We start from the raw sequence: 26,170 nt of genomic DNA, 5'->3' as shown, positions 1-26,170 counted from the left end.
TTCAAAGCAGCTCAAATCATTTACTGGAGGGAGACCGAGAGAGGGTGATTGAAAGGCAAAAACAAAAAAATAAACCATCCAGCAAACTATCCAGAAGAGACTTCATTCTCAGAACAGGTATGTGAAGTATATATGCAATGTAACTGACCATAGTGCTTGGTCCATAATAATGGGATACATGTGGAATGATTTATATGTGCCATCAGCTGGTGTTGTATAATGATGTTCAGCTGAACAACTGTTAAGGACAATAGAGTCTGTCCCTGTGGGTAGTGGGCCATACCAGTCAACCGTGCAGAGCAGCACTGAATGATAAGATGTAAACCATCACAGTGTGTGTTGTGTAATGGGAAGCATGTATATTACTGTGGCCAATAGCTGGTGGTGGAAGTAATGCCATAATGATGGACATGTGTGTTCCACAGCCCACCTCTCGCAGGATACTCAGGTTAACCTGTACTGTAGCATGCAGGAATGCCATAGGTATGCAACCCGGTTACCTGCAACCTGGCCCTACATATACCCCCCTAATGTCAGGCTGTGTCCATATGTGCCACCTGTCTGTGTTGTGGCAAGGCAGAGCAGTGCAGCTGTGCAGGAAGGTGTTGTAAGATTGTGGACCTGATGTCTGAATGCACCCCATATATAGGTATGTATATGGGTACACACACACACACACACACACACACACACACACACACACACACACATACATATGTCCACAAATATACAGATACCCATGTGTAAACACATATATACACATCATATATATCTACACATGCATAGATATATACCTATATGCATGTCTACATATATACAAACACACACAAACATATATGTATGTAAATACATGTCCCCTATATTACCACCACAGTGCTGCATGCTATGTGCGAGGAAACAGCACACATAGCAATAAACACAGATATCTACAGCTGTCAGGGAGTGCAACATGGATGGGTACGTCACACGTGAACCCCTTGTTGGGACCACAGTGCCCTTGTCTGTGAAGAATGGGAACATGCGAAAGTATGGCAGTTATAGTTGTGGAGGTGGCCAGGGTTGGTAGATATAGAGGACAGCTTACAGGGGTGGTATGTGACACATATGGTGGGTAAACACTGTGGTCTGTGATGTGGATGCCCCAATGGGTCTCAATATGGACACAATGGGAACAAGCCTCCCACCTACTGCTACTCACAACAGCAGTCTACGTCCCGAAGGTGCCTGGCCTGGAGGCGGAGGAGCATGTGGACCCTGTGAATGCGTACTGGGTGCCTAAAGGTGATGTAGTACATTCCACATGTGTCTGTGGAGCCCGTTATGGAACAGACTCTGGACATGACCTTGGGGGACAAGATCGTGTGTGTGTGTGTGTGTGTGTGTGTGTGTGTGTGTGTGTGTGTGTGTGTCCTTGGGGGGAGGGGGACAACATCCCCTGAGTTGGTTCCATCTGAAGGTATTGCTGGACCAGTACATGAGGAGGCCCCAGGGTGGGTCACACGCGATGTGACCTAGTAACATGGGCAGATGAGTTTGGAGAGGTGATTCTGCTGGCCAGTAGTACATATACATGCTACTGTGTCATGGTTCTATAACATATGTGGGTAGTAATAGTCTACACAATCCTGGAACATGTCCAACAGCATGCATAGATATCCCCAACAACAAAGAATGTCAGATGTGCAGCAACCACACAGCAAGCATACCACAGGCATATATGGAACCACAGTGGCCCTGGCAATGGCATGCAGGTGAATAGTCTGTAACAGGCCAGCAATGATAGTGTCCACACAGGGAACATGGCTACAAACACATTGCACAAAGTGTGGTACAACACAATATCTGCCCCGCTGCTAAGTAAGCTGTAGCCATACCTACCGAGTTGTGCGTACAGTTTGTTGTCGCTGATATGGTGGGGGGGGGGGTGAGGGTCACAGTGATGTGTATTACAAACTGTGGTAACCTTGCTGAATAACTTGCTCACATCTGTGTCCATCTTGGTTTCTTTCAAGCAAAATGTCACATGGAAGGCTTCCAGCTTACTCAGCTGCTGAAAACAACATTGTGGTAATCCACCTAATACAGCACTACCCTGTCTTGTTTGGCCGGGCCACCCATGATCAGCAGGAGCGGACAGCCCCGTGGAACAACCTAGTCCACAGGGTCAATGATGTCAGACTGCACAACCACAGTTATGAGCAGGTCCGACATCACTGTTCTGACCTGCTTCGCAATGCCAGTTGGCGTGCTGCTGCAGTTCGGGGGAGGGATCACCTCGCAACAAGGTGGGGCTATGCCATCCATCCCCCCGACACGTGTAGAGGAGCTCCTAGCCAGCCTCGTGGCACCTGCCCGTCCACATAGCTACCAACTGCCGAACACCTTTGTGGCGGTGGGTGCTATGCACACACCAGCTGAGAAGTATGCAGGTAAGGCCACAGGACACATCAATAGACCACTGTTGCATATACATCCACATCTGCACAGGTAGATCATGCATATCGGACGTCATATATATAGTTAGTTTGTTGCTGCATAGTAGTGATAAACAGATGTGCATATGTGGTAGTATTGTGGACATGTACTGTTGATGTATTGTAATGCTGCACCCACCCTGTAGCAATGCCACAGGTGTGGCCACTGACTTTGCATATCTCACCCTCTTATGTAGATCCCTCCAGTATACCACTAAGGCAGCAGCCTGTAGCTGACAAGTATAGTTTATGCAGACGCTTGCCAATACACCAGGCATGTAATGGCTATGATATATTTCATGCAAACATCTAACACACCTATCCAGAATGCATGCTGTACATATGCACATACTGTTGCTGTTAAATGCACGGCATCACAGTGGTGACCATGATGGGGTATTGGAAGGGTATGTCAGCCACCTGCAAGACAGCCAACATCCTGTCATTGCGGAATGTGTCCACAGGGAACAACATAATCGTAGGAGACATGACCTACAGTAGGGACATGTTTGGAACAACACCCGTATACAGTGCAACACCAGTGTATATACCTGTAGGACAATGGCAACTGTTGCAGAGTTACACTATGGCATAACGTATTACTGTGGTCCGCATCATCAGCTGGGACTAGGCTGTAACATGTGGTATTCAGTGTATGGGACACTGCAAACTGACACACATGTGTAGGCCTTATTTGTCAAGCATCTGCAAAAAGGCTGAAGGTGGGGGGGGGGTCAGCTTAACACACCAGTGCACTGCAACAGGGATCTTAAAGATGTTAAGAATGGCTGTATCTGCATGTAGTCAGCTTCAGGAACTGTGGCAGACGTAACCCTACCCCCACAACAATAGTGACGGCAGTGTGTGAAACCAAGGGATGTGCACATGAGTAGACCTTGCAATCATGCAGATTAGGGGGAGATGTGTAGGGCAGACTGAACATACACTGGCAAATGCAGATGGCCCACGCTAGTACACCCCTGCCAGGAGTAATGACTGCTGTAATACACATAAGAATAGGTGTAACAAACTGTCATAAGGGTGTGCACACATATGCCCACATGCAGTGTATGCATCGAGGTCAGCATCTGTACACCTAACACATTCTGTAGACACTGCCTGTGAAAGTACAGGACATATGTCACATATCGGGCTCATGTACTGTTAATATATGTGGTGATGTGGTCCCATGGCAGATCAAGGAAGGATATCAATAAGGGTATGTACACCCCCCATAGCCACAGTATGGTCTGATGGTTGTCAGTGTAATAGTATTGGATTAGTCATACAAGATCAGCTGATGTTGAGAGCTGTAAATCAGACATCAGGCATTCACAAATGACATTTCTCCACATATTATCCCAGTTATGTGTTGCTGAAAAACATAGGAGCTGTGAGCATTAAAGCTGACATAATTGACACAGTGCTACACATTCAGCAATGAGTTGTACACCTGTGAGGTGCGGTACACAGTACATGGCAGGGTGCAGATCAGGTGCACAGCGATGCTGTGTACATGGGTGCAGTGGTATCCAGAGGAAGGGGCATCACCTAGTGACACAGCACATGCATAATGCTGCTAGCATGGATTGACTATAGCTGCACTGCATGCTGTTGTGTACCATATGTTATGCATGCTGACAGATGGGTAATAGGAGTGTGTGTACTATCATTGTGCAACCTTAACTGTATGTGTGTGTGTGTGTGTGTGTGTGTGTGTGTGTGTGTGTATCCTGGTGGGTAGTTAGTCTGTCTGTAGGGTCACTCTGTTGAAGTGAAGGGAGGTTGATACATGCAGGATGCATGTGTGTGTTTGTGTGGGTGGCCATGTATGCACATGTGTGATTGTGGAGTTGTTCATACAGCAGTACTTCCATTTGGGATCGTGCAGTACATGGACTGCCACTTGACACACCAGAAATACTTGTCATATATGTAATCACAGGACAGCTGATATTATACGAAGGTCTGTAGCATGGAACAGGCAAGGTAGACATCGGATATACCCTTAATGTCGCATTCAGCAGAGAGGTGACTGCCAACCCACATATGCAGTACCACAGATGCACTGGGGAATTACTAGTCGTCGACACCAGGGAGTGTATCCATATATTATAGTTGTCACATGATAGGCTGATTGAGCAGCACATCTGGCATGTACTGAGCAATACATACACGACACTCCAGTGCGTGATGCTATGGAGTGAACATAGTAGCCCCCACATATAGGGGCCACACTCATGATGTCTGGACATACACAGGGTGAACACTGAATGACAGCAGTGAGGCCATGTAAAACCACTCCACTCAGGTCAGACAGGTAATGGATTAACAGGTCTTGTGTTTTGATCACTTGTCTAGGCATTTAGAGGACCGATACGTTAATGAGTGGTTAACGTATGTTACCAAGTGTGATGCAGGATGGAGAATGCATGAGAATATATGTGAGACTGTCTGTAAATCATGGACAGGTAGGTATTAAGGTTTTGTGTGTGTGTGTGTGTGTGTGTGTGTGTGTGTGTGTGTGTGTGTGTGTGTGTGTGTGTGTACTGTTATACAATGTTGTACAGGTCTTAAAGTGCATTTATTGTTTTCCCCCACAAATGGCAAGGTGGGTCAGGGTCCCTCCTGCATGCAATCTGATGTTGGTGTTCATACAGACACCGAAGATGATGACAGTACTTTTGAGGTACAAGTGGGGTTGTCAGGGGCCAAAACAGCGCCTTCATTTGACATCTCCCTTTTAGCCACCCCAACCCCGTACACAGTTTCAGTGCCTATACATACCCCATCATCAGTGGCCATAGCGGAGGGACAGCTGGCGTTTGGTGGCAGTGCTCAGGAAAGTGTGGTAACCATGCCTACTGTGTCTGGTCACAGCAGGCATAGGTGGCTGCCCAGCAGGGCACCACATAGGCAGATGTCCCAGGGTGCTCGTGGAAGGGCCGCTGGTCATCATGCCCCTGGCAGACGTGACACAGCTGGTACCAGCAGGCGCAAGTTTCAGGCTGTCATGGCGGCAGAGGCACGTATGGAACATTACATCAAACGGGGCCTGAGGCTGCAGAGGGCTGCTCTCACATCTGCAAGTGACACAACTCCCACTAACTGCCTGGTGCCATCCATGTGTTAACTGAGCGCATGGATAGATGGTCTGGTGAGATGATGGCCCTCATTGACCGTGGTCTGTCCATGCTTGAACGTGTGGTGGGAGTGCAGCAACAGCCGAGTGGACGTAGGCCAGCAATGCCAACAGCTGGCAGTCAACTTGGATGTGCTAGTACACCAAGGGGCTCCCACAGTGGCAGTACCGGCACTGTGGGGGGATGCGCTGGCCACACCACAGCAGGCCACGAGCACGTGGTCCTGGCCAGTCCCAGGAGGGACCTAGTTCCAGCAGACATTTGCCATCATCAGGTGGGAGTGGCACATCAAGGCCTGTACCTGGACGTGCTCATGGAACCCCTGGCAGGCACAGTCCACATGTCCATGACCGGAGGCAGTGAACTGTACACCCTGCCAGGTATGGTCTGCAGCTGTCCATAAACACCTGTGTAGGGCAGCCACATGGCAGAACTGTGCATGCATACCCATACACTATACAAAACACACCTAGGGCAACCCCATACCTACACACACCATATCCCCACGCCCAGTTCACCTCATTACACCCCACACCCACACACATGGTGTCAAATGTACGGCCCATCCTTGGCCTCTGGCAAATCGACAACACACCCTATGCATATGATGATACCTGTGTCGCATCCCTGTCATCTATACCATCGATGCAGAAACAGGCTAATATGGTTCTTATGCACACAGTGAATGTATTACAGTGTACCACAGTACTGCAGTATAACATGTTGTAAGAAGTAAAGTGTAATGCATATATGTCAGGTAGTGTAGCTGTCCAGCAATGTAGCTGTTAGTAACACTGGTTGATTGTGGTCTCTATAATGTTATCCATTTGTGTTGTAGGTGTAGATGTGTCAGCACGAGGATGGTCTGCAGTCATATTCCACAACAGGGTATGGCACTGTGGTGACACCATGGCTGTGACATATCTGGGGTACAGTTGAACACGTCACAGGTTTGTATAACAATTATTGCCTGTGCCACATGGACAGGTGACCCGCTGGGGTGTGTATAATATGCAACCTGATGTAGACCCATCCACATACACTCTTACTTGGCAACACTGGGACTAGACCTCTACCTAGGGTATGTAGTGATACTGAAGTGTGTGGCTTCCATTGCACACACCACACAGCGTTTAGGGTGAAGTGTGTTCCAGGTTACATGCAAAACATCCCCAGACATGTACAGTATGCTAATGGGGGACGTAATGGGTGTATATGGACAATACATAGTGTGACATACCTTCATATACACATTAATAGACAACAGGCAGACACATGTCAGAGAGACCTGGGCCTATCGCTAACTAACTTGACCGTGTGTCCAATGTGCTACAGGTAGGCTGCACACAGCACATGCATAACTGGCCTGGATTGTGGTATCAGTTACCTGTATGGTTGATGGTGACAGTGGTAACCATAACAAGGTATATGGGACATATACCTTGGTGTAATGACAGTGTACACAGCACCCACATCCCCCAGTGGATACTGTACTCCCCGAAACCCATGATGACACTCTGACATACCCACTGTCACACATTGGCCACGACTGCGATACAACCCATTGTATATCCCAACAGTGGTACTACAGGGATATGCATCTAATGCACATGCCACACACATAGTAGGGTGTTGCATTGTCATGCCTCACCTATGGGCAGCAACAACACTATATTTACTACTGTGTGGCAATTGGTATTGTAATAGGAGTATGTGGCCTTGGAATGCTGTAACCCTACAGACATATGGACATGCACACATACACACACTTGCCAGAACACCATGGGTATTAAATGCCTATCAACCCAGTTGTACAACACTGTTGTGCTGGTACTGCAAGGCTTGTGTAGCCAGTATGGAGAGGAGCTTAACAGGGTACATGTAATGTCCCATACAGCAGCAGCCACAACTGACTATGGCAATGGGTGTTGCGGTAGTTGTGAAGGCCCTCATGGAATTCCCAAGTACAGGTGTGCTAATACACAGACACTGCTATACTCAGTCATGCACACGTACACGTGTCAGTACTGGGGTGCATCGCTGCAGGTGGTCATAGTTGTGTACCTAGCTACTGTCCAAGGAGAGATGGGTTGTGTGCACAGTGGTATCCCGCCACCAGCCATGTGTCAGCAGGCAATCTATCGACAGACACTACTGTGGTGACCCTCAGGGTGAGTGTGACATGCATCAAGCCAATCCTCCAGGTTCCTCCTGCACATGGCCACTGAGGTGATCAAGTTGACATGTATGCAACATGCATTACAGCACATTGTTAGTGTCTGTGATGGAGACCTGTACCCAAGCATGTTCTGTTGACTGTGGTAGTGTAGTTGAGGTACCCTAGTGGAGGTACCCGTGGCATGTGGTGTGTACAGGGTGTTCTCTCCTACATGTGCCACTTCTTACACAGCTGGGCAGACATGTCAGTGTCAATCAAGCTTAGTTTGCTTGTACATATACCAGCTGGATACCTGCCATGTACACATCTGTACAGGGACTGACAGTCATCAGTTTGGCAAATAGCTATGCAGTAGGATGAATGTGTTGAGACAGACAGACGTCTGACAACAATATGTATGCCATAACTACATGACAGGAGCCCTCACTAACAAGTGCTGTACAGACGGTAGCCTAAAGTTACATTCCACATGTCGGATCATTACCCAGTAGGGGTTATATACTGTGACACAGCTCACACACCAGGGATACAACAAGGAGGCCTCAGAGTCCAGCAAAACATGTAGGTGTGCCTGTTAGTACTACATTTAGCACTCTACTCTTGACTGGGTAAGCACTGTCAACAGTAGTACCACCATGATACACTACTTGCCAGTGTGACAGCACCCACTTTAGGCTACTACCCCTGTATGCAACACATTCATATGGATAACAGTGCTATACAGGCCTCATATACGTCTGTGTCCCACATATTGCACTTACACCCCTTGCTACTGTAATGACAGCACATAGGCGCATGTATTGTACATGGGATTACATACATTTATTACGGATGTCATTACCTTGCTATGTTATCAGACTGGGTGGTGTGAATTGGTTACCAGGGCTAAGCCATGCTTAGCAGGTATCAACATTGCTGCAATATATAACAGCTAAGCTGATTTGAGCACTGGTAAGCGAAGTATACACTGTATAAGCGCCCATATGTTTACCCGTAGCTTAGCACCGCTTAGCTTCGTGCAAACGCACTTAAACCTGCTCAAAACTGCCTTAACCACTCTGTATCCAACAGTCCTTGTTCTGCCCAGCAACAAAATGAACAGCCCTTGCAGGTCTTGAACCCAGGACCCTGTACACTATAGTCACAACACTTGACCACTACGCCTTGACCACTGTGAAGACAGCTGTTGTTTTTCAAATATATCTGTCAATATACATATTGATTAGTATTGCACAATTGCCTTTACTTCCACAACTGTGTAGTACTTATTAATATGACTGTTGGATCACATATGTCAACCAAATACATATGTCAACCAAGTATATATGTTATTTTATCTTAATGTACACATAGCAGATACATACGGCGAGATACATCTGGGAGGGTATACACAACCGTGAGGTGTACACGACAGGAATATGGATATATACATATAACAGTTTGAAATATGTCTACATGTACATACACATACATATTCATGCACATGCCTGCATACACATCTGTATAGTACAACATATATATGGCCATATGTGCATCTCTTCGTATGTACATATAGGTTCATAGGTAGGTACTAGGCTAATCGGCCCAAGGGCCTAAGTAAGCCTAGCCAACAAGGTTCCCTGGCTTACGCCACCCAAAAAAGTTATTTTCCTATGCCACTGTCGAGCAGAGACACAGAAGTGATCCCCGGGGTGTATTTCCTATTTCCCATTCACTCAACAAGATTTTTCTTGAAGAGTGCTAATGAACTTTGCTTGACATAGATGGGTAGCCTGTTCCAGAGTATGGGAAGTCTCTGGGACAGGAATCTATCCCTCCAGCATGTCCTGTTTATTGTGGTGACAAGGTTTAGGTCCCTAGAGCATGTAGCTCAGAGGGATTGGGATTTCTTTAGGTGTAGCATGTCCAACAGCTCTGGATTTGACATAGCTTTATATGTTAGGCAGAGATCACCTCAGAGTAGACGATATGCTATGGAGTAAAGCTGGAGTTTTTTGAGGCGGTCAGTGTAGGGCATTTGAGGCCAGTAATCCTCTTTGTGAGGTACTTCTGTGGCCTTTCCAGCTGCTGCAGATGTCTTGTGAGGTACATTCCAAAAGGGGAGTTGTACTCTATAATGGGTCTAATGAGTGTCGAGTAGAGGGGAACAATGACCTCTTTTTTCATGGATGACAACCCTTTTATGATGAGGTGTGCCATGTAGAAGGTCTTCCCGACTACTGTGATGATGTGACTATCAAAAGGAGAGACTACTGTCCACCTGGGTCCCAAGGTCTCATCACGCATTCGTAGACTGCTGCCTATGTGGTAGTTCATGGGTACAAGAGTTTTTACCAAAGGGGATGACACTGCACTTTTTGGCATTGAGCTTGAGGCCATGGCTCTGACACCAGGCATCTGTCTCAGCGAGGCACTTCTGTAGATGTCCACATCATTTGGGGACTTGACTATGGCTCCTAGTTTGCAGTCATCTGCGAACTTTGTTAGCCAGAGGCCTTCTGTGTTTGGTATCTACTTCTCTGAAGTACAGGCTAACAGGAGAGGTCCCAGGGATGGAACCCTGTGGTACTCCACTTGTCACTGCTTTGAGGTCAGATTTGGAGTCTGCAACTTTTACAGTGTGGGTTCTGTCAGTGAGCCAGTTGGCAACTCATCTTGTGACGTAGGGATGTATACCTAATTTAATGAGTTTAGCTAAGATTCCAGAATGGGGTATGGTGTTGAAAGTCTTAGCGAGGTCACGAAAGGCTGTGTGAACCAACTTACCCTCATCTACGGCTTTGGTGACTGCCTCAAAGATGTCAATCAGGTTCAGGAGGCATGATCTGTCTTTCACAAACCCGAACTGGGTGGGATCCAGAGTTTGGTGGTTACCAATGTCTTTGTTTATGAGTTCCATGATGATACGTTCCATGGCCTTGCAGACCAAGCTCGTCGGGCTAATAGGCTGATAGCTCCCGGGATCAGTGGTGGCTCCCACTTTGTGGAGTGGGATAACTGTTGCTGTACGCCATTCAGTGGGCATAAAGCCTGATGTGAGGCTATTATTGAACATGGTGCTTAAGTGGGGAGCCAGTTCGTTCTGAAATTCGTGTAAAACGCAGCCTGGGATGTTGCCCGGTCCCATGGATGCTGTGTTTTTGGCTTTAGAGAGTGCAGCTTTTACCTGCATAGTTGTGCTTACAGGGACTCTGCATTCTTCCTGTATAGATAGGGGCCCTTTAGGGGGTGAGAGGGGGGTAAAGTTAGCACTGAACCTATCTGCCAGGATGCAATATCAGTTGGTTCTGTAATTTTCGTGCCTTTGTGCTGTAACTCAGAGCAGATCTGGGTGTTGCCATTGAGACTCTTGACATAGCTATAGAATGCTTTGAGGTTGTCCTTGGAATTAGTTGCAATTTTGTTTTCGTAGCTAGCTTTGGAAGATCTTATAAGGGATCTCAGCTTCTTACTGAGGCTGACCAGGGAGCTCCACCACTCATGGGATTTTACTCTCCTTTGCAACAGTTTCTTCCTTCTGTTGTACAGTTTGTTTATGGCAGGGGACCACAAGATTGGCTTCCTCTTTTGGATGATAGCGTCTTGGTTCTGTTTGGGATAGCACGATCCATGCACTCGTGTAAGTGCATCTGTGTAGGATTCAGCAGTTGTAACTGTATTGTCCATCTGCATGGGTGTCATGAAGTACACCACTTCTGTCTTAAGAAGCATGAAGTTGGCTTTGGAGAAATTTTTTTACTGTTGTTTCCTTAATGGGGGGTGGGGGCGGGATGTGGATACACTATAGATACATATATCTGGATATACTGTGTATATTTATATTTTTATATATATATATATATATATATATATATATATATATATACATATATACATATATATATATATATATATATATACATATACATATACATACACACACACGTGCACATCTATGTGTACAGATATGCCTATTTATGTAGATATCTATAACTACATGTGCATATCTATTCTGATATACCTATTACTGTCAATGGGTCTATATTAGAACATCGAAATTTCATAATTTTGAATGTTCTAACATCGACCCCCTTTTCAGCGAACGCTGGCAACATCAAACATGCAAAACAGCAATTTTTTTCCTAGGGAAAAAATTTGCTGTTCCGAAACACATACATACAACACAAGCACACCCAAACAAACAGTAATCCACACACACATATACCTAAAATCTTACAGCTAACCCTACACTAAATGTACAAACTCCACTAACTATCCACTTACCTTAACCCAAACTCTAACCCTAAGGTCCATCACTATCGCACACTCACCTCACCCTAACTCACTTAACCCGCCCTAACCCTCATGTCCACACAATCGCACACATAACTAACCTACGCCCTAACCCAAACTCACCTGAACCCAACCCGTAACTTTCCACCACAGTGCTGAAAATAGCGAAACGACCGAAATGGACAACCAAATTCTTTCCCTAGGAAAAAAATTGTTTTTCTGTCATTTTGCTATTTTCAGCATTCGCTGAATAGGGGTCGATGTTAGAACATTCAAAATTATGAAATTTCAATGTTCTAATATAGACCCCTGTCAATATATATGTAGATATCTATATGTGTATATGTATCTCTATCTGTATATGTGTAGACATATATTGCTGTGTATATGTATATATCTGAGTATTTATATGTACATATACATATCCATCTATGCATGTCGATATGTGTGTGTGTGTATATATCTATATAGATATATGGATAATTATATATGCATATATGTTCACCATATGTACTGAACATGGAGTGGAGTCCTACACCTCAGCCCCACTAGTCCCAACCTCTTAGTGCAATGGGATGTCAGATATGTATTGCAGGTATAGATGTAGACTATTGCTACTGTAATAGGGGTTGCCTTCACAGACATGTTGCGTGTGGGAGATCACATCTGCTTCCAACATGTGCACCACTGGCTACTAACAGAACATCATAGTACAGTACCACTGTTAGCACAGTAATCCTGTGGACTACAGAGATATGGCCAATAAATGTGGACAGTCTGACACACACTGGTCAGTCCAGAGGTATACACAGAACCCCTTAGTGCAAGACATGTGCACCAAGCCTGACAATATGGATGTTAACAACCAAGTAGATGGGTATATCACGTAAATACTGGTATACATTTGCCCCCATAGGTTATGCATTCACACACCTCTGTCTATCCTGACACATAATAACCACTGGTACAGAGATGCAATGGCGACATACCGCCCACTAGTTAGTGACATAGATCTGTACAGCATACATTGGAGCAGCATGTAACATAAGACAGAACATGACCAAGAACAATGACATCTACCACAGTCTGTACACAGGCCAAGGTACATATTCACAATACACACACTGTCGACAATCACCATACGTACACAAACCTCAGTACTGTACACACAACCACCGAATGCCTAGGTTATGTCCTCAAATATAACCCCTACTATACATAACATGTGTTGCAGTATGACATCTCACTGGCTTGTTATCAGATATGATGTCAATAAATTATGGTGTATAGAACATATGCACCTCTTACTGCATGACATATGTACAAAGGATGACAGCGTGACTGTTTCTACACAGTATTGGGGGGCACACCTGACTGTTTCTACATTGCTACACAGGATTGGGGGAGGCACACCTGTTACTACATTTCTACACAGGACTGGGGGGGTACATCTGTTACTACATGTCTACATAGCTATGGGGGAGGCACACCTGTTTCTACATTGCTACACAGGATTGGGGGGGGGCACACCTGACACTTGTACACATTTGCTATGACTGTACTGGTATGTCAGGTACTCCATTTCATTCTGTTTTCTAACCTATCGTGCTAACTAGAGGCATATCAGTGTACTACAGGTTTTACGTTTGATTGACCTACACATTAGTTTCTGACTTCCTACCCTTCAGAACTAACATCCCACTGCCTGACCTGATGTAGTCTGTCTGTGCAGGCCTGGGGGGGGGGGGTTACCCATAGGCATCATTCAGAGGCCTAAGCACAGCATTTGTTTGTGTTTGTCTACACCTGTCCTGCTGGCTGTGACTGTTCTTGGGTATGTGAACCTCCCTGACAGGCATGTGTCATAAGGACACACATGTGGCCCAGCACATTTCTTGCAGTGAGTTTTGTCACCATGTGTAGTACTGGCTACTATGGTGACACCAGTATTTGTTACAGATCTCATGCTGCCACTATAGGTGTCTATCTGCTGGCATCCCATTCAGCCACCCGATTCCCTTGCATGCTCACATCCATACCACAGATACAGGTAACAACACATACTACTATATTCGGCAATAGGTAAGTTGAGTGACTTACCTTGTGGGTGTGCCAGTATTGAGGGTGGTGCTGGAAGGCTGCCTATGTCAGATGCACATAGTACACTCCCTGCACATGGTTGACAGGTAGTGTCATGTTTGGCATCCCTTTTACTGTATGTGCAAGTCAGAGAGATGTGTCATTCCCTGGGTCCCTCCTGTGCCAGTCTATGTGCTATGCATTGCCTCTTTGCCAAGGCCAGGGCATACTGGGCATGCCTCATTCTGCCTACTGGGGCAGGCTCAGGTTATTCCTCCTCAGAGTCACTCTGTGCCTGTGCAGGCCTAGGCAATGGTGGGGGGCTGTGTGGCCCTGCCCCATGCTGTTCCTGCTGCAGCTGTTTCCGCAGGATCATATTGTGCATATGGCACATACAATGACAATTTGAGTACATGTAGCAGGGGAGTACTGCAAGGCTCCACCGGATGTGTCCAGGCACCGGAACCGTGACTTCAGCATCCCAAACACATGCTCTATTATAATTTTGGTCTGTGCGTGTGCCTCATCATGGAGTTCTTGTTCGGGTGTGTGTGCATTTCTGATGGGTGTCACCAGCCATGGCTCCAGTACGTAACCAGCACCCCCCACTAGGTGACCGTAAGGGATGTCCCCACTGGCAAATCTCTGGTACAGCTGCATCAGCTGCCAGCCGTGGGAACAGTGATAGCTTCCAGGGCAACCAGCACACACATTCATTATTATGCCCTGGGCATCGCACATGACAAGGCAGCTGATGGAGGGGAAGCCCTTGCTTTTGATATAGACCCTGCCCCACTCACCAGGTGGTGCTTTGATGCGTATGTGCGTGCAGTCTATAGCACCCACTACCTCAGGGTATTCTGCTATTTGGTGGAAGAGATGCATATTGCTGGCCAATGCCTCACAGGTGTTGGGGAAATATAAGTGCTCACTGGCATGTGCTGACATGGCATCCAGTTACTGGAGGAGTACCCTGAATGCTGATGCTTGTGAGATCCCCAGGATATCCCCAGTTGGCCTTTGGAAGGTACCTGTAGCTAGTATTCTTAGGTCTACACATACCTTGGTATCCACTGGGATGGGTTCCCCTCTCTTAGTTCTGTGTGTGAGGTGTGGCCGGCACAGATTTACAATTTGCTGTAGGAGGTCCTTGTCCACCCTATAGTGCTCCACTATCTCCAGCTCATGTAGCCCCTGATAGGTTACCCTGGGTCTGTGCACTCTTCGCCGTCTCCTCACTGTGGGTTGGTCGACAGCATTCACATCCTCACCACCCTCGGCCTCTTCCACATGTTGTTGTAGGCCAGTTATGCAGCCCCTATCATTTTGTTGCTTTTGTATGTTACAAATTCTCCGCTTGTATACACCGGTGCTGTAGAGTATTTAGGAAAAAACAGAGGGAAAGGTGTCTGCATAGTTTATAGTAGTGTTCTGGGCTGGGCTGCTGCCTGTGTAATTGGCTGATTCTGATACATTTCATCTGACAGCTATGCTAGTACTCCTTGATTACCTTCCTACTGCTGTTTTCCCTTCCCACTGCCTTCCAGTTTAAGCCCTAGTGCATGTTGCGCAAACACAATGCTCAAATGTGCACAGAGCTATTTCCTGGTTTACTTTTTTATTTTTCCTTTAAAACCCGGTACGCACACCTCCTTAGGCAATGTAAAGAATGCTACACAGCCTCAAGACACACACTCTGCTAAGCTAAGGGCAAACCTGAGCCACAGGGCTCCAATCTGCTCACAGTATGCCTAACATACATCCCTATGATGTCAGCTAACTCCTAGGTTTGCACCAAGCTATTCCTGCTCTTACACTGTTGGGTGCTGACTAGCATGCAGGGGAAATCTGGGATTCAGTATCATTCCCCTCATTTGCACAAGATTGCCTGCTGATGCATAGATACAAGTCCCACACTAAGCCTCCCCCCTTAGCAACAACTATTCACTGGCCATGTTGTCTTCTGCCTGCCATTGAGTATAATGGCAAAATAGTGATTTTGGTTAGAATGCTTATTTTAGGTTTTTTTCTTATTTTTCAGCCGATCCCACTGCCCTACGCTTAAACAGCCCAGATTGGCTAAAAAAATAAAAGTTGATTTTTTTTTTATTTTTGCAACTGTTTTCCATGCCAGTGGCCTTATATTTGGCCATTGGCATGCTTTTTAAATAATATCCACCCTTTATTTGGAGCTGTCATGGCTCTGTTTTGTAGTTTGCAAGAATGTACTCCGTTACTGGCAGAGTACATTTCTGCAGATTACACTAGTCCTGCACAGCCGGCTTCCAGTTTCCTGGATCGTAAATTCACCTCATTTGCATGAATTTCTCCTGCAAATGGGGTAATTTGCATACAGGGGCCGAGTCCGTGCAGGAGCGCTCGTGCACATCCCTACAGCTTATTCATGGATCGCACGGCAGACACATTGCCTGCTGGAGCTCTTGCACTAGTCCTGCACACCGTGCAGGGCTTGCTGAATCTGGGGGCATGTCTAATTTGATTTATTTGAACTATACTTTTTGTATCATCACCATCATCAAAGCACTATAAAATGATTGTTCTGAAAATGTTCTCTCATACTTTGGAGCTTTTCTCCCTTGACCTCTGCTGAAAATGGAACCAGTCAGACTTTCCCAGTAATCAAATGACAATCAACCAACAAATGTACACACTCCTACTCCCACATTGCCCATATCAATTATTTGTTTTGCATGAAGCATGTAACTGATCTCTGCTTTCACAGACAGCCCCCCCCCCAAAAGATACACATCAGGAGTGTGTGTGGGAGGGTGTATAATACACACACACACACACACACACACACAATGGCTAACTGTGAAAACAGTGAAAGGCATGGTGGTCTCGGTCATGAATTTTAACTTGTTCAAGGGCACATTCACTGCCCCACAGTAATCCAGACTCCAGAGTACATAACTGCTTTATGCTTTCACACATACTTTTCATCCCTACACAACTGCCACACAAAAGATAGAAGTCTTCTATATATCCCACGAAAGTGAAAAAGAAATCAACTTAATGCATTTTGTATAGCTCTGAAATACTGTACGCTGCCTATTTTCCTGGGATCAGACAGAAGTAATTTATAGACTCCACTCCCCCCAGAGCTGCCACCCAAAAGATAGAAATCTTATGCATATCCTACGAAAGTGAAATAAAATCAAATTAATGCATTTTAATGTGTAGCTCTGAAATACTGTACTCTGTCTATTTCCCTGGGATCAGATAGAAGTAATTTACAGACGCCCCCCCCCCCCCCAAAAAAAAAAAAAAGATTGCTACTCCTGGATATCATCTGCCTATGATTAGGAAAGCGGTGCAAAAATGGATGAAATACTTTATTTAACTTGCTATTAAAGGGTACCCCACCCAGACCGTCACAAAGATAAAAAAAAAAATCTATAAAAAAAGCACTGCATTACATTGTGAAGAGTATCTATTATACCACTGCCCACAGATATATCTGGCTTCTGCCAGTAAATAAAGACATACCTGCAAAATGTCCCTGAAGATCAGAGCACCTGATACTATCTCTACTCTGACTACAAACTACCAGGAAATGTACAGCAACTGGCCACAAACAGCAACCAATCTCAGCAGCTCAGAAGACACAGTAATGGGACATGCCAAAGAGAAGTGGCACCAGTACAGAGCCCTGCAGGACACCACTTATAACTCATGTTATGATTCATAGGTAACACCACCCCAAATGATATATCTTGGTGCTTAACTAGTATACGACTCATTCAACTATGCTTGAATTGACATTTAGTGCTATTAGTTTTTCAATTACTCCCTCATAAAAGACATTACTGAATACCTTCACATGTTCAAGATTTTGGAGTGCTTCTATTACCTCTTCAAAACATGCCACAAGCTACACAGGCAAAATTGTCTCATTAAACACATTAGCAGCAAGTCCCAAGTTATCTAGGAACTGTGAGAAAATGACAACTAGAGGTTCCAAGATTTTTTCCCTGTGCTACCTATCAATTTTTCCCATTAAAATGGAAAGAAAACAGGACTAAGTAGTAAGATATGCTACTCATCAGCAAGACTTCCCATCTCCTCCCCTCTAACTCAGAGGAAGGCATGCGTAGCAAACCCATGTCCTGTTACAAATGCCAAGCACTTTCAAAACAGCAACTGATCTCCGTGCTTTCCCAATAACCTCTAACCATTTGACTACAAACTGCCAACAGAAGCAGATTTTCCATTTATACAGATATGTGCTTCTCTCAATTTACTGACCAGAAACTCGAAACACTGTCCATATCATGAACCAGTCATATTTATTAGAGTGATTGATGTGACTACAGAAACAAGAAACAAAACAAAATAAAACACACACACAAACTTGTGGCCACTACTTCCTCCTTCATTTTTGGAAATCACACATCACGCATCACAGCTACCCACCACAAGTGTATCTCTTTCTCTCTAAGGGCAGTCTGCGGATTAAAGTAGAGGACACTATTACTGCTATGGGCTAATGGGGGGAGGTAACAGTGCATCTACCCCAAGGGGAAACCAGCTGAAATACATTACTGTGGCAATCTGTCACTTCAATTTCATCACTATCCAACATCAGCAAGGGGCATAGAAAGCAGAAATCTCAAGTAGGGGATAGGAAGGCAGATTTTGTGCCAAATTTTCTGACCACAGCAATTACTCTGCTATTTCAACATTCAGTTTACATAAGCTCTCTTCACACTTTTGCAGTTTATTTTTTTTCAACCACACCAGTGAGCAATAAACACAATTGCCAGACTCTTCCTTTGACATTTTTAGCCTACCAAGTCTGAGTCATGGACAACTTCATTTAGTAACCAGCCCAACTTTTCGATACTAATGCATTGGGACCCAGAGCTACTTTGTTACTGTAGGCAGTCACTACCTACTGCTGCTTCTCCAATTGCAAATACCACTTTTGGCCCTGCTCAGACATTATCTTCTGGATCTGTGGACCACTTTGCCAAAACAATACAAAGAATTAATACGAGTCAAACATAGCACTGACATCCTTACCACAAGTAACACACTAGTTATTAAAAGTGTTTCAGCAGGAAAACAGCAAATTATTGCAATAGTACAAAGGCCCTGGGTGGTGAGGACTTTGGAGGCTGGTCCATCTCTCACTTCAGAGTTTTGATTGAAAAACAGCAAGTCAAGTGCTGAACAGTATCAGACAGCAATAATAGTCGCATAGAGAGAGAAGGAGGGCTTTGCAAAAGACAAGATTCTCAATACAAAGAGGTGAGAGATAACCACCAGTTGTCCCACAAACACCCGATTAGATCATTCATTAATGTTGGAAGTACTTGTTTCAGCAGAGTCAGGAAAAAAAATGTCGAAAACAATTCTGGTAAATTATATCAAGCTCCAAAAGTGAACTAGTTGTTAGACTGAATACAAACTTTTTTTTTAGTAAGAATGCTGTAAATAGTAAAATGTGAAACTATATAAAGAAAAACAGCAATTATTTACATCTTGCATACCTGATGTATCTGTACAGGCAAAATAATGCAAAAAACTGTGTGGTAAGCTTATACAGATCATAAAACTGTCTTGTTGGAAAGCTGATAAACTGACTTTTTTAATGGCAGAGAATAACCATACGTGGATGCAAGTGCGCGCACACACACACAGCAAGGCTGGATTAGCCACTGCCTGCCAACCAATGAATTATTTTCTTCAAGTGGAATCTCTTACTGTTGATAAAAATTCAAAGAATAGATCTTCTAGGACATACCATAAACTCCTGGAAGGGAAAAAAAAAAGTGGATGGAGGAAGTATGTTAATTGTACATCTCCAAATACTGATTTATTCTAGGACATCTAACCAGATATTATGTAGAACCACCCCCTCTTGGGAGTTCCATACCTGGCAGTCATTGTGAATCAGCAATTGTTCAGTTATACTTGATGTGTCGGCCACAAATTGGTTTGCATTTTGTTTTGCCTGCTACATCCTGTAAATTTAGGAAGCTACAAACAGATTGCAGTACCTCTTTAGCTAGACAACAAGTATTTGAAACAGCCAGCTGGGGAGCCAGTATTTTCATAAATTCCATTTGTCTATTGGAATGACTAAGTTTTCCTGTGCACCACATGCCTGTCTAAATGTGTTTCTCAAACAGCACTGTCTTTTTAAAGCCAAACAAAATAAGTACCACAGATGAAGGAAAATAGTCGGCTCAATGATTGAATTGACTACTAAACCGGCTTTGGAATTCTAACACAAACACAATTCCACACACAGCATTTTCATCTAAGTTGCTAAGACTTCATCAGATGCAAAGAATAAATGAATCATCTCATTATATAATTCATTAGCTTAATTACTCAAGTAATTCACCAATGACAATCCCCTCATCAAATCCTCTAAAGCCAACTATGAAGGCAGAATTGCGGCAGACACTAAAAACAATCACAAAATCTTCTACAGTTGTATCAAGAACCTCCCACGGCAATACCCAGATTTGCTCCGAGTTACTGCACAATGGTACCTCCTATACTGAGCCAACATACTGGCCGACAGATACAGTGCCAACTTTACCCCCCTTTCCCCTCCAAAGGACCAATCACAATACTGGAAGAATGCCAGGCACCCAGCATTACTGCAGCACAGGTTAAAGCTGCATTGTCCAAGGCCAAGAATACAACTTCCATGGGACCCAATAATATCCCTGGCTGTGTTCTACATGAACTACAAAGCGAAATGGCACCACATGTGTGAGCCCTGTTCAGTCACAGCCGGTTTTGCATCCAGGAATAAAGAGGACATCCTGCAACAGCTGGAGAGGCCACAGAAGTACCTCACAAAGAGGATCCTAGGCATTAAAGACATGTCCTACACGGACAGACTCAAAAGACTCCAGCTTTTTTTGTCCCTACCGAATAGCGCACTGCTACAGTCATAGCTGTCCATAAAGGGGGAGCGACTACAGACCCTGGGAATTATCGCCCCATTAGCCTGACGAGTCTGATATGTAAAGCTATGGAGCGCATCATTATGGACCTGATTAATAAAGATATAGGAAATCTCTAAACTCTGGACCCCACACAGTTTCGCTTTGTGAAAGAGAGATCATGCCTGCTCAACCTGGTTGACTTCTTTGAGTCAGTCACCAGGGCTGTGGATGAAGGTACGGCAGTGCATACAGCCTATCTCGATCTGGCCAAGGCCTTTGATACCATTCCTCACATGGGAATTATTGATAAATTCACAAACTAGGCATCAAACCCTATATCACTAGGTGGGCGGGTTGTAAATGGTCTCACAGATAGAACACACAGTGTGAAAGCAGCGAACTCCAAGTCAGACTGCCAACCAGTCACGAGTGGAATCCCACAGGGATCAGTCCTGGGTCCTCTCCTGTTCAGCATCTACTTCTCAGAAGTCCAGGCCAACACAAAGGGACTCTGGCTGAGCAAGTTCATAGACGACTGCAAGCTGGGAGCAATTATTAACTCCCCAAGTGATGCAGACATCCTACAGAAAGGCCTCACTGAGACCAATGACTGGTGTCGAAACCATGGCTTTAAGCTTAACGCCAAAAAATGCATAGTCATCCCCTTTGGTAAAAACTCATTTCCCACTAATTACCACATCGATGGGAGCCCACTGATCACTGAAAGCATTACAAGAGATCTGGGGATGCAGGTTAACAGCAACCTCTCCTTCGACTACCACATTGCCACTGTGGCCAGAAAGTCCTTCTATGTGGCACATCTCATTACCAAGGGTTTTGCATCCAGGAATAAAGAGGACATCCTGCAACAGCTGGAGAGGCCACAGAAGTACCTCACAAAGAGGATCCTAGGCATTAAAGACATGTCCTACACGGACAGACTCAAAAGACTCCAGCTATTCTCTGTCTCATATTGCCTACTTAGAGGCGTTCTCTGCTTGACTTACAAAGCCATGTCTGACCCAGCTCTGTTAGAAATGCTACATATAAAGAAATCCCAATCCCTCCGCACCACACACTCCAGAGACCTCAACCTAATTACCACAATCAACAGAACATGCTGGAGGGACAGGTTCCTCACCCAGAGACTGTCCATGCTCTGGAATAGACTTCCCATACATGTCAAGCAGAGCACCTCGCCGTCCCTCTTCAGGAGAAATCTTGATTAGTGGTTGAGTAATAGAAAGTTCACCCCGGGGATCACTCTAGTGGCTCTACTTGATAGAGGTGCTGGGAACTAACATCAGGCTGCACAATGCCAGGGAACTTCTATAGGTTAGGCTTGTAAAGGCTCCAGGGCCATTAGCCTAGTACACACCTATGAACAAGTCCCTCCTGCATATTTTTCTACATGTATGTGAATACAATAGTTACTCAAATTGCAATTACTGTGAATAAGCTAGTACTGTAAGGCACAAACCTCAAGGTGAGGTAGAGAAGGACCTGGGAAGCTAGTGTTCATAACCCTGCCCTACAGCTGTTTAGTGTGAGACTTCGTGTGTGTGTTTAGGTGTGACTGGTGTATTTGTGCCACAACCAAAGATAGCAATTTTGCTAGATGTTCTTAAGTACAGTCTTCTCTCACTTACTTAATTTTATTTGTGCTTTTTCTTTGCTTAATGTCATTTGTAGTGGCATGGTACAAATTAGATGACTGTAACCCCTTTCTGCAGGCAAAAATGGAGACGGTATAGATTACTAGAACAGAAACAAGTGCAAATACTAGGAAATGGCACAAATTCAAAACAGTACAACACTAGTGTCATAAGAGTTAAAAAATGTGATCAACCTAGTTCTTAATCAGATAAGAATGATTAACTAAACCGTCACAAACTGCTAAACGACCACGTTAATGGGCCAAGTACAAGAACAGGACAGCACATAATGCAAAGGTGAAAGGTGATGATAAACAAAACAAAGACTGCAGCACCACTGAAGAATATGTTTACTAGCTAAACCACAGTGGCAGCTGGAATGCAGTTTTCATGACTGACAATCTGACATTTTTGACATTGGTCAGATCAGAAAGATTTCTATTTATGCAGCAAAAGCTGTGTGATGGGGCAACATAAAATGAATACTAAGTGTTGGACAGGTTGAAAGATTTGCCAAAGAAAAACAAGTGTTAAAAACAGTACAAAAAATTGCTCATCACCAAGCTTTTTCTTTAATAAGTCAAAAATGTGACTCTTCTGCTGAGCATATTCTTAACTATTCCGCTTACATTAGCATTCACGACAGTAAAACACTACTGTATCCCTATAAACAGTCTTACAGGCAACATACACCAGTTATAATTTCGTTTATATTCCTTTATGCTTTCAGAAAATACACAATTACACTTTGGTTTAATAACTTCAGTATTAAACATGCTTATGATTTTACCCCTACACAAGGCACCTGCTTTTCTGCTCTGTCTCTTGATTCTTAAATACATTTTTTGACAGCTGTATTCCTGATGGTCCTGAAGAAGGTATATTTAAAAGGAAATCGTACATTACTGTTCTTCAACAACAAAGGCCCTTTCCTTCAAAGGGGAACCTGCCTCAGTCTCAGCATTGCCTAACTTAAACTAATACAAGACATGTTGAGAGAAGTCAATAACACCGAATAACAGAACAAACTGCACATATCAAAATAATCGTAAAAAGGAAAGCTAAACAAAAAGCAGCCATTGACTGACATGAAAAATAAGAGATGAAGGTTATTAGAATTTAGGTTATTAACACTAACAAGCAAAAGTACAGGAAAAACAACTGATCTAGAAGAAACAAGGAATTAAAGACCAGAGCAGATAAATACCCAGTAAAATAATCAGCACCAGTATATTTTATTTACTTTGTATAGGTACTCACAATAAAGAAAGCACTATAAAGCTTATTGCTCATTCCCCCTTCAAAACAACATTGGCAACTCTTACCTGAACCTTCGGGATGAAGGATCTCACGGTCTTAAACAAGTGAAACAGAGTTAGAAGGACCACTTCCCATGCCTGTGAAGACATTTCCATTCCCTTATTTTCCTTCTTCGACTGTCTACCGTTGTCAGTCACTCACCCGGTCTGATGAACAATGACCCCTCCAGCGGTCGAAAACAAAAACTGTTCACATTTTTTTAAACCAGTTTATTAAACTAATCGAAACCTTTTCCTTTACGCAACGCATCCTAACAAAGAAGCGACACCACAATTCAACTCGCGTTCTTGATTGGATAACGAAAATGTGATTGTTTTTCAATCGGCGTGGTTCCAGGGTGTTCATTGGTTCTACGCAATCAGTTGGGCGGGGTTACGGTAGCTATTGAGGTAGGCTGTATAACTTTGTGTGAAACAGGGTGTGACTTGGTCTGGTTACTTTCATGCCTGTAACTCAGCTGGTTTATAGTTTGCAAAGGAAGTTCGTGGCCCTTTAAATTTTACACATTTTTAAACAGGAAGTAAAGATGTAAAGTATTGTAATGGTTAGAAATGCTATTTTGTTAACACTTTTTTTAGTAAGGTTTTTGCCCATGTGATATGATTGTATAGTAACAGGTAAGTTGGTGCAGTAAAGTAGTAGTCTATTCGGAAAATCTGCACGGTTGCATGTTTTCTGCCAAAAATAAGAGGTTATTGCATTTCTGTTTTTTTTTCTAGGCACCAGCTAGGGCGGGGGTGTTATGGTTTCGAGAAGCAGAGATTTTGTATAATATTTTTTTATGATTTATTTTCCACAGAGTTTACAGTTTCAAGCTAAAACACTGTCAGATCTAAGTAAAATTTGTTAAAAGATATACAGTTCAGAACAACTGAGTGAAATATGTACTTAAGACGTTGTGCAAGGGCCGGTCTTAGGTAAACTGGTACCCTAGGTATAAAGACACATTTTTACAATAATATTTCCAGCTTGTTACTTTTAGAGACAGCACAATGTGCCAAATACAAGTTATATTGACCCTCTGAGGACAGTTCTAAAGTTTGTGAATAAAGTTAAACAAATAATAACCAGTTTATCCACAGCTCGACTAAAGATACTGTGACATCTGAGGTTGGGAGAAATATTACTGAAATAATGACATCGCCCCAGCACCCCCACCCCCTGGCACACACAAATAGGTATACGTTCTGTGTACACCTACCAGCAGGGCTGGTTTTAGACTGGGGGTGGGGGTCCAAGGCAGAGGTGATTACTAAGTCAATGTCAAATCCACTTATACAGCCTTGTAGATCTGGGTATTCTGTGATGCATTCATCCCTTATATAAAATTATCTTTAAGAGATGACAGTTTAACTGAGCAAGTATCAACAGGGTCACTACTTTCATTCAGGCAACCCCCACCAAACAGTTATAGCCACTTCTATGAACACTTCAAACCTCTGATCATGTTAAAAGAGGACAACCATGTAATGTATTTCACCTTTGTTCTAATCAGTTGCCACCCACTAAAATATTGCACGTTGCCTGAAATAATCACATTAGTCCTTCAAAACCAAAATAATTAAACGGCAGCAAGTAGCTAGTCATTTTCCTTCACAGAAAACAGTCACAGCAATTATAACTACTTTACCTGTGCAGATCAGGTTTCCAGTGAAGTAGTTCATGTTACTTCTCTTAAATGCACATTACTCCTGCTATGCCAGACAGTGACTGTTAAAACTGAGCAAATGTGTATATAAACTTTGGAACTCTTTAAAAATTCAACTACAAAAGATGGGTTACCAAAATTCTACACTTTCTTGGGAATTTATGATCTTACATATCCCTCCTAATAATTTGGATAGATCCCAAATGACCATACTTATAAATATCTTTTTGTTAATGAAACTTTATATAGCTACAAATTGGTTGAATCCATCCCAAACTTCATGGGACAACTTTAAAAGTTTAGCGATGAAACATATATTAGCCCACAAATTATTAATCAAGGATCATAGAAAAAATATAAATAATCCGAAAATATGGGAGCAAATTTTCAATATTGTATTGGCTTAATGTCCCGAATCCAGTTTAACCCCTGGACATATATACCTTAAAATGAAAGTTAGTAGTAATA

At 43.9% G+C, this 26,170-nt stretch overlaps 1 protein-coding gene across 2 annotated transcripts in view; it reads right to left on the bottom strand.

Moving 5' to 3' along the window:
- Positions 1–24,334, bottom strand: part of WBP1L (WW domain binding protein 1 like) — an 872,089-nt gene extending 847,755 nt beyond the window's left edge. For both annotated transcript variants that reach the window (XM_044056551.1, XM_044056552.1), the window contains exon 1: positions 24,060–24,334. In XM_044056551.1, the coding sequence (XP_043912486.1) occupies positions 24,060–24,149 (90 nt within the window). In that variant the 5' untranslated portion in view covers positions 24,150–24,334. The remainder of the gene's footprint in view (positions 1–24,059) is intronic.
- Between the last annotated feature and the right edge of the window lie 1,836 nt (positions 24,335–26,170).

The sequence above is a fragment of the Protopterus annectens genome, chromosome 14.part0, assembly GCF_019279795.1.
Source record: "Protopterus annectens isolate FY-2018-M chromosome 14.part0, PAN1.0, whole genome shotgun sequence".
In the NCBI taxonomy this organism is placed as follows: domain Eukaryota; kingdom Metazoa; phylum Chordata; order Ceratodontiformes; family Protopteridae; genus Protopterus; species Protopterus annectens.
Note: the sequence above shows the minus strand (reverse complement) of the source record. Positions and strands in the feature narration are given on the sequence as shown.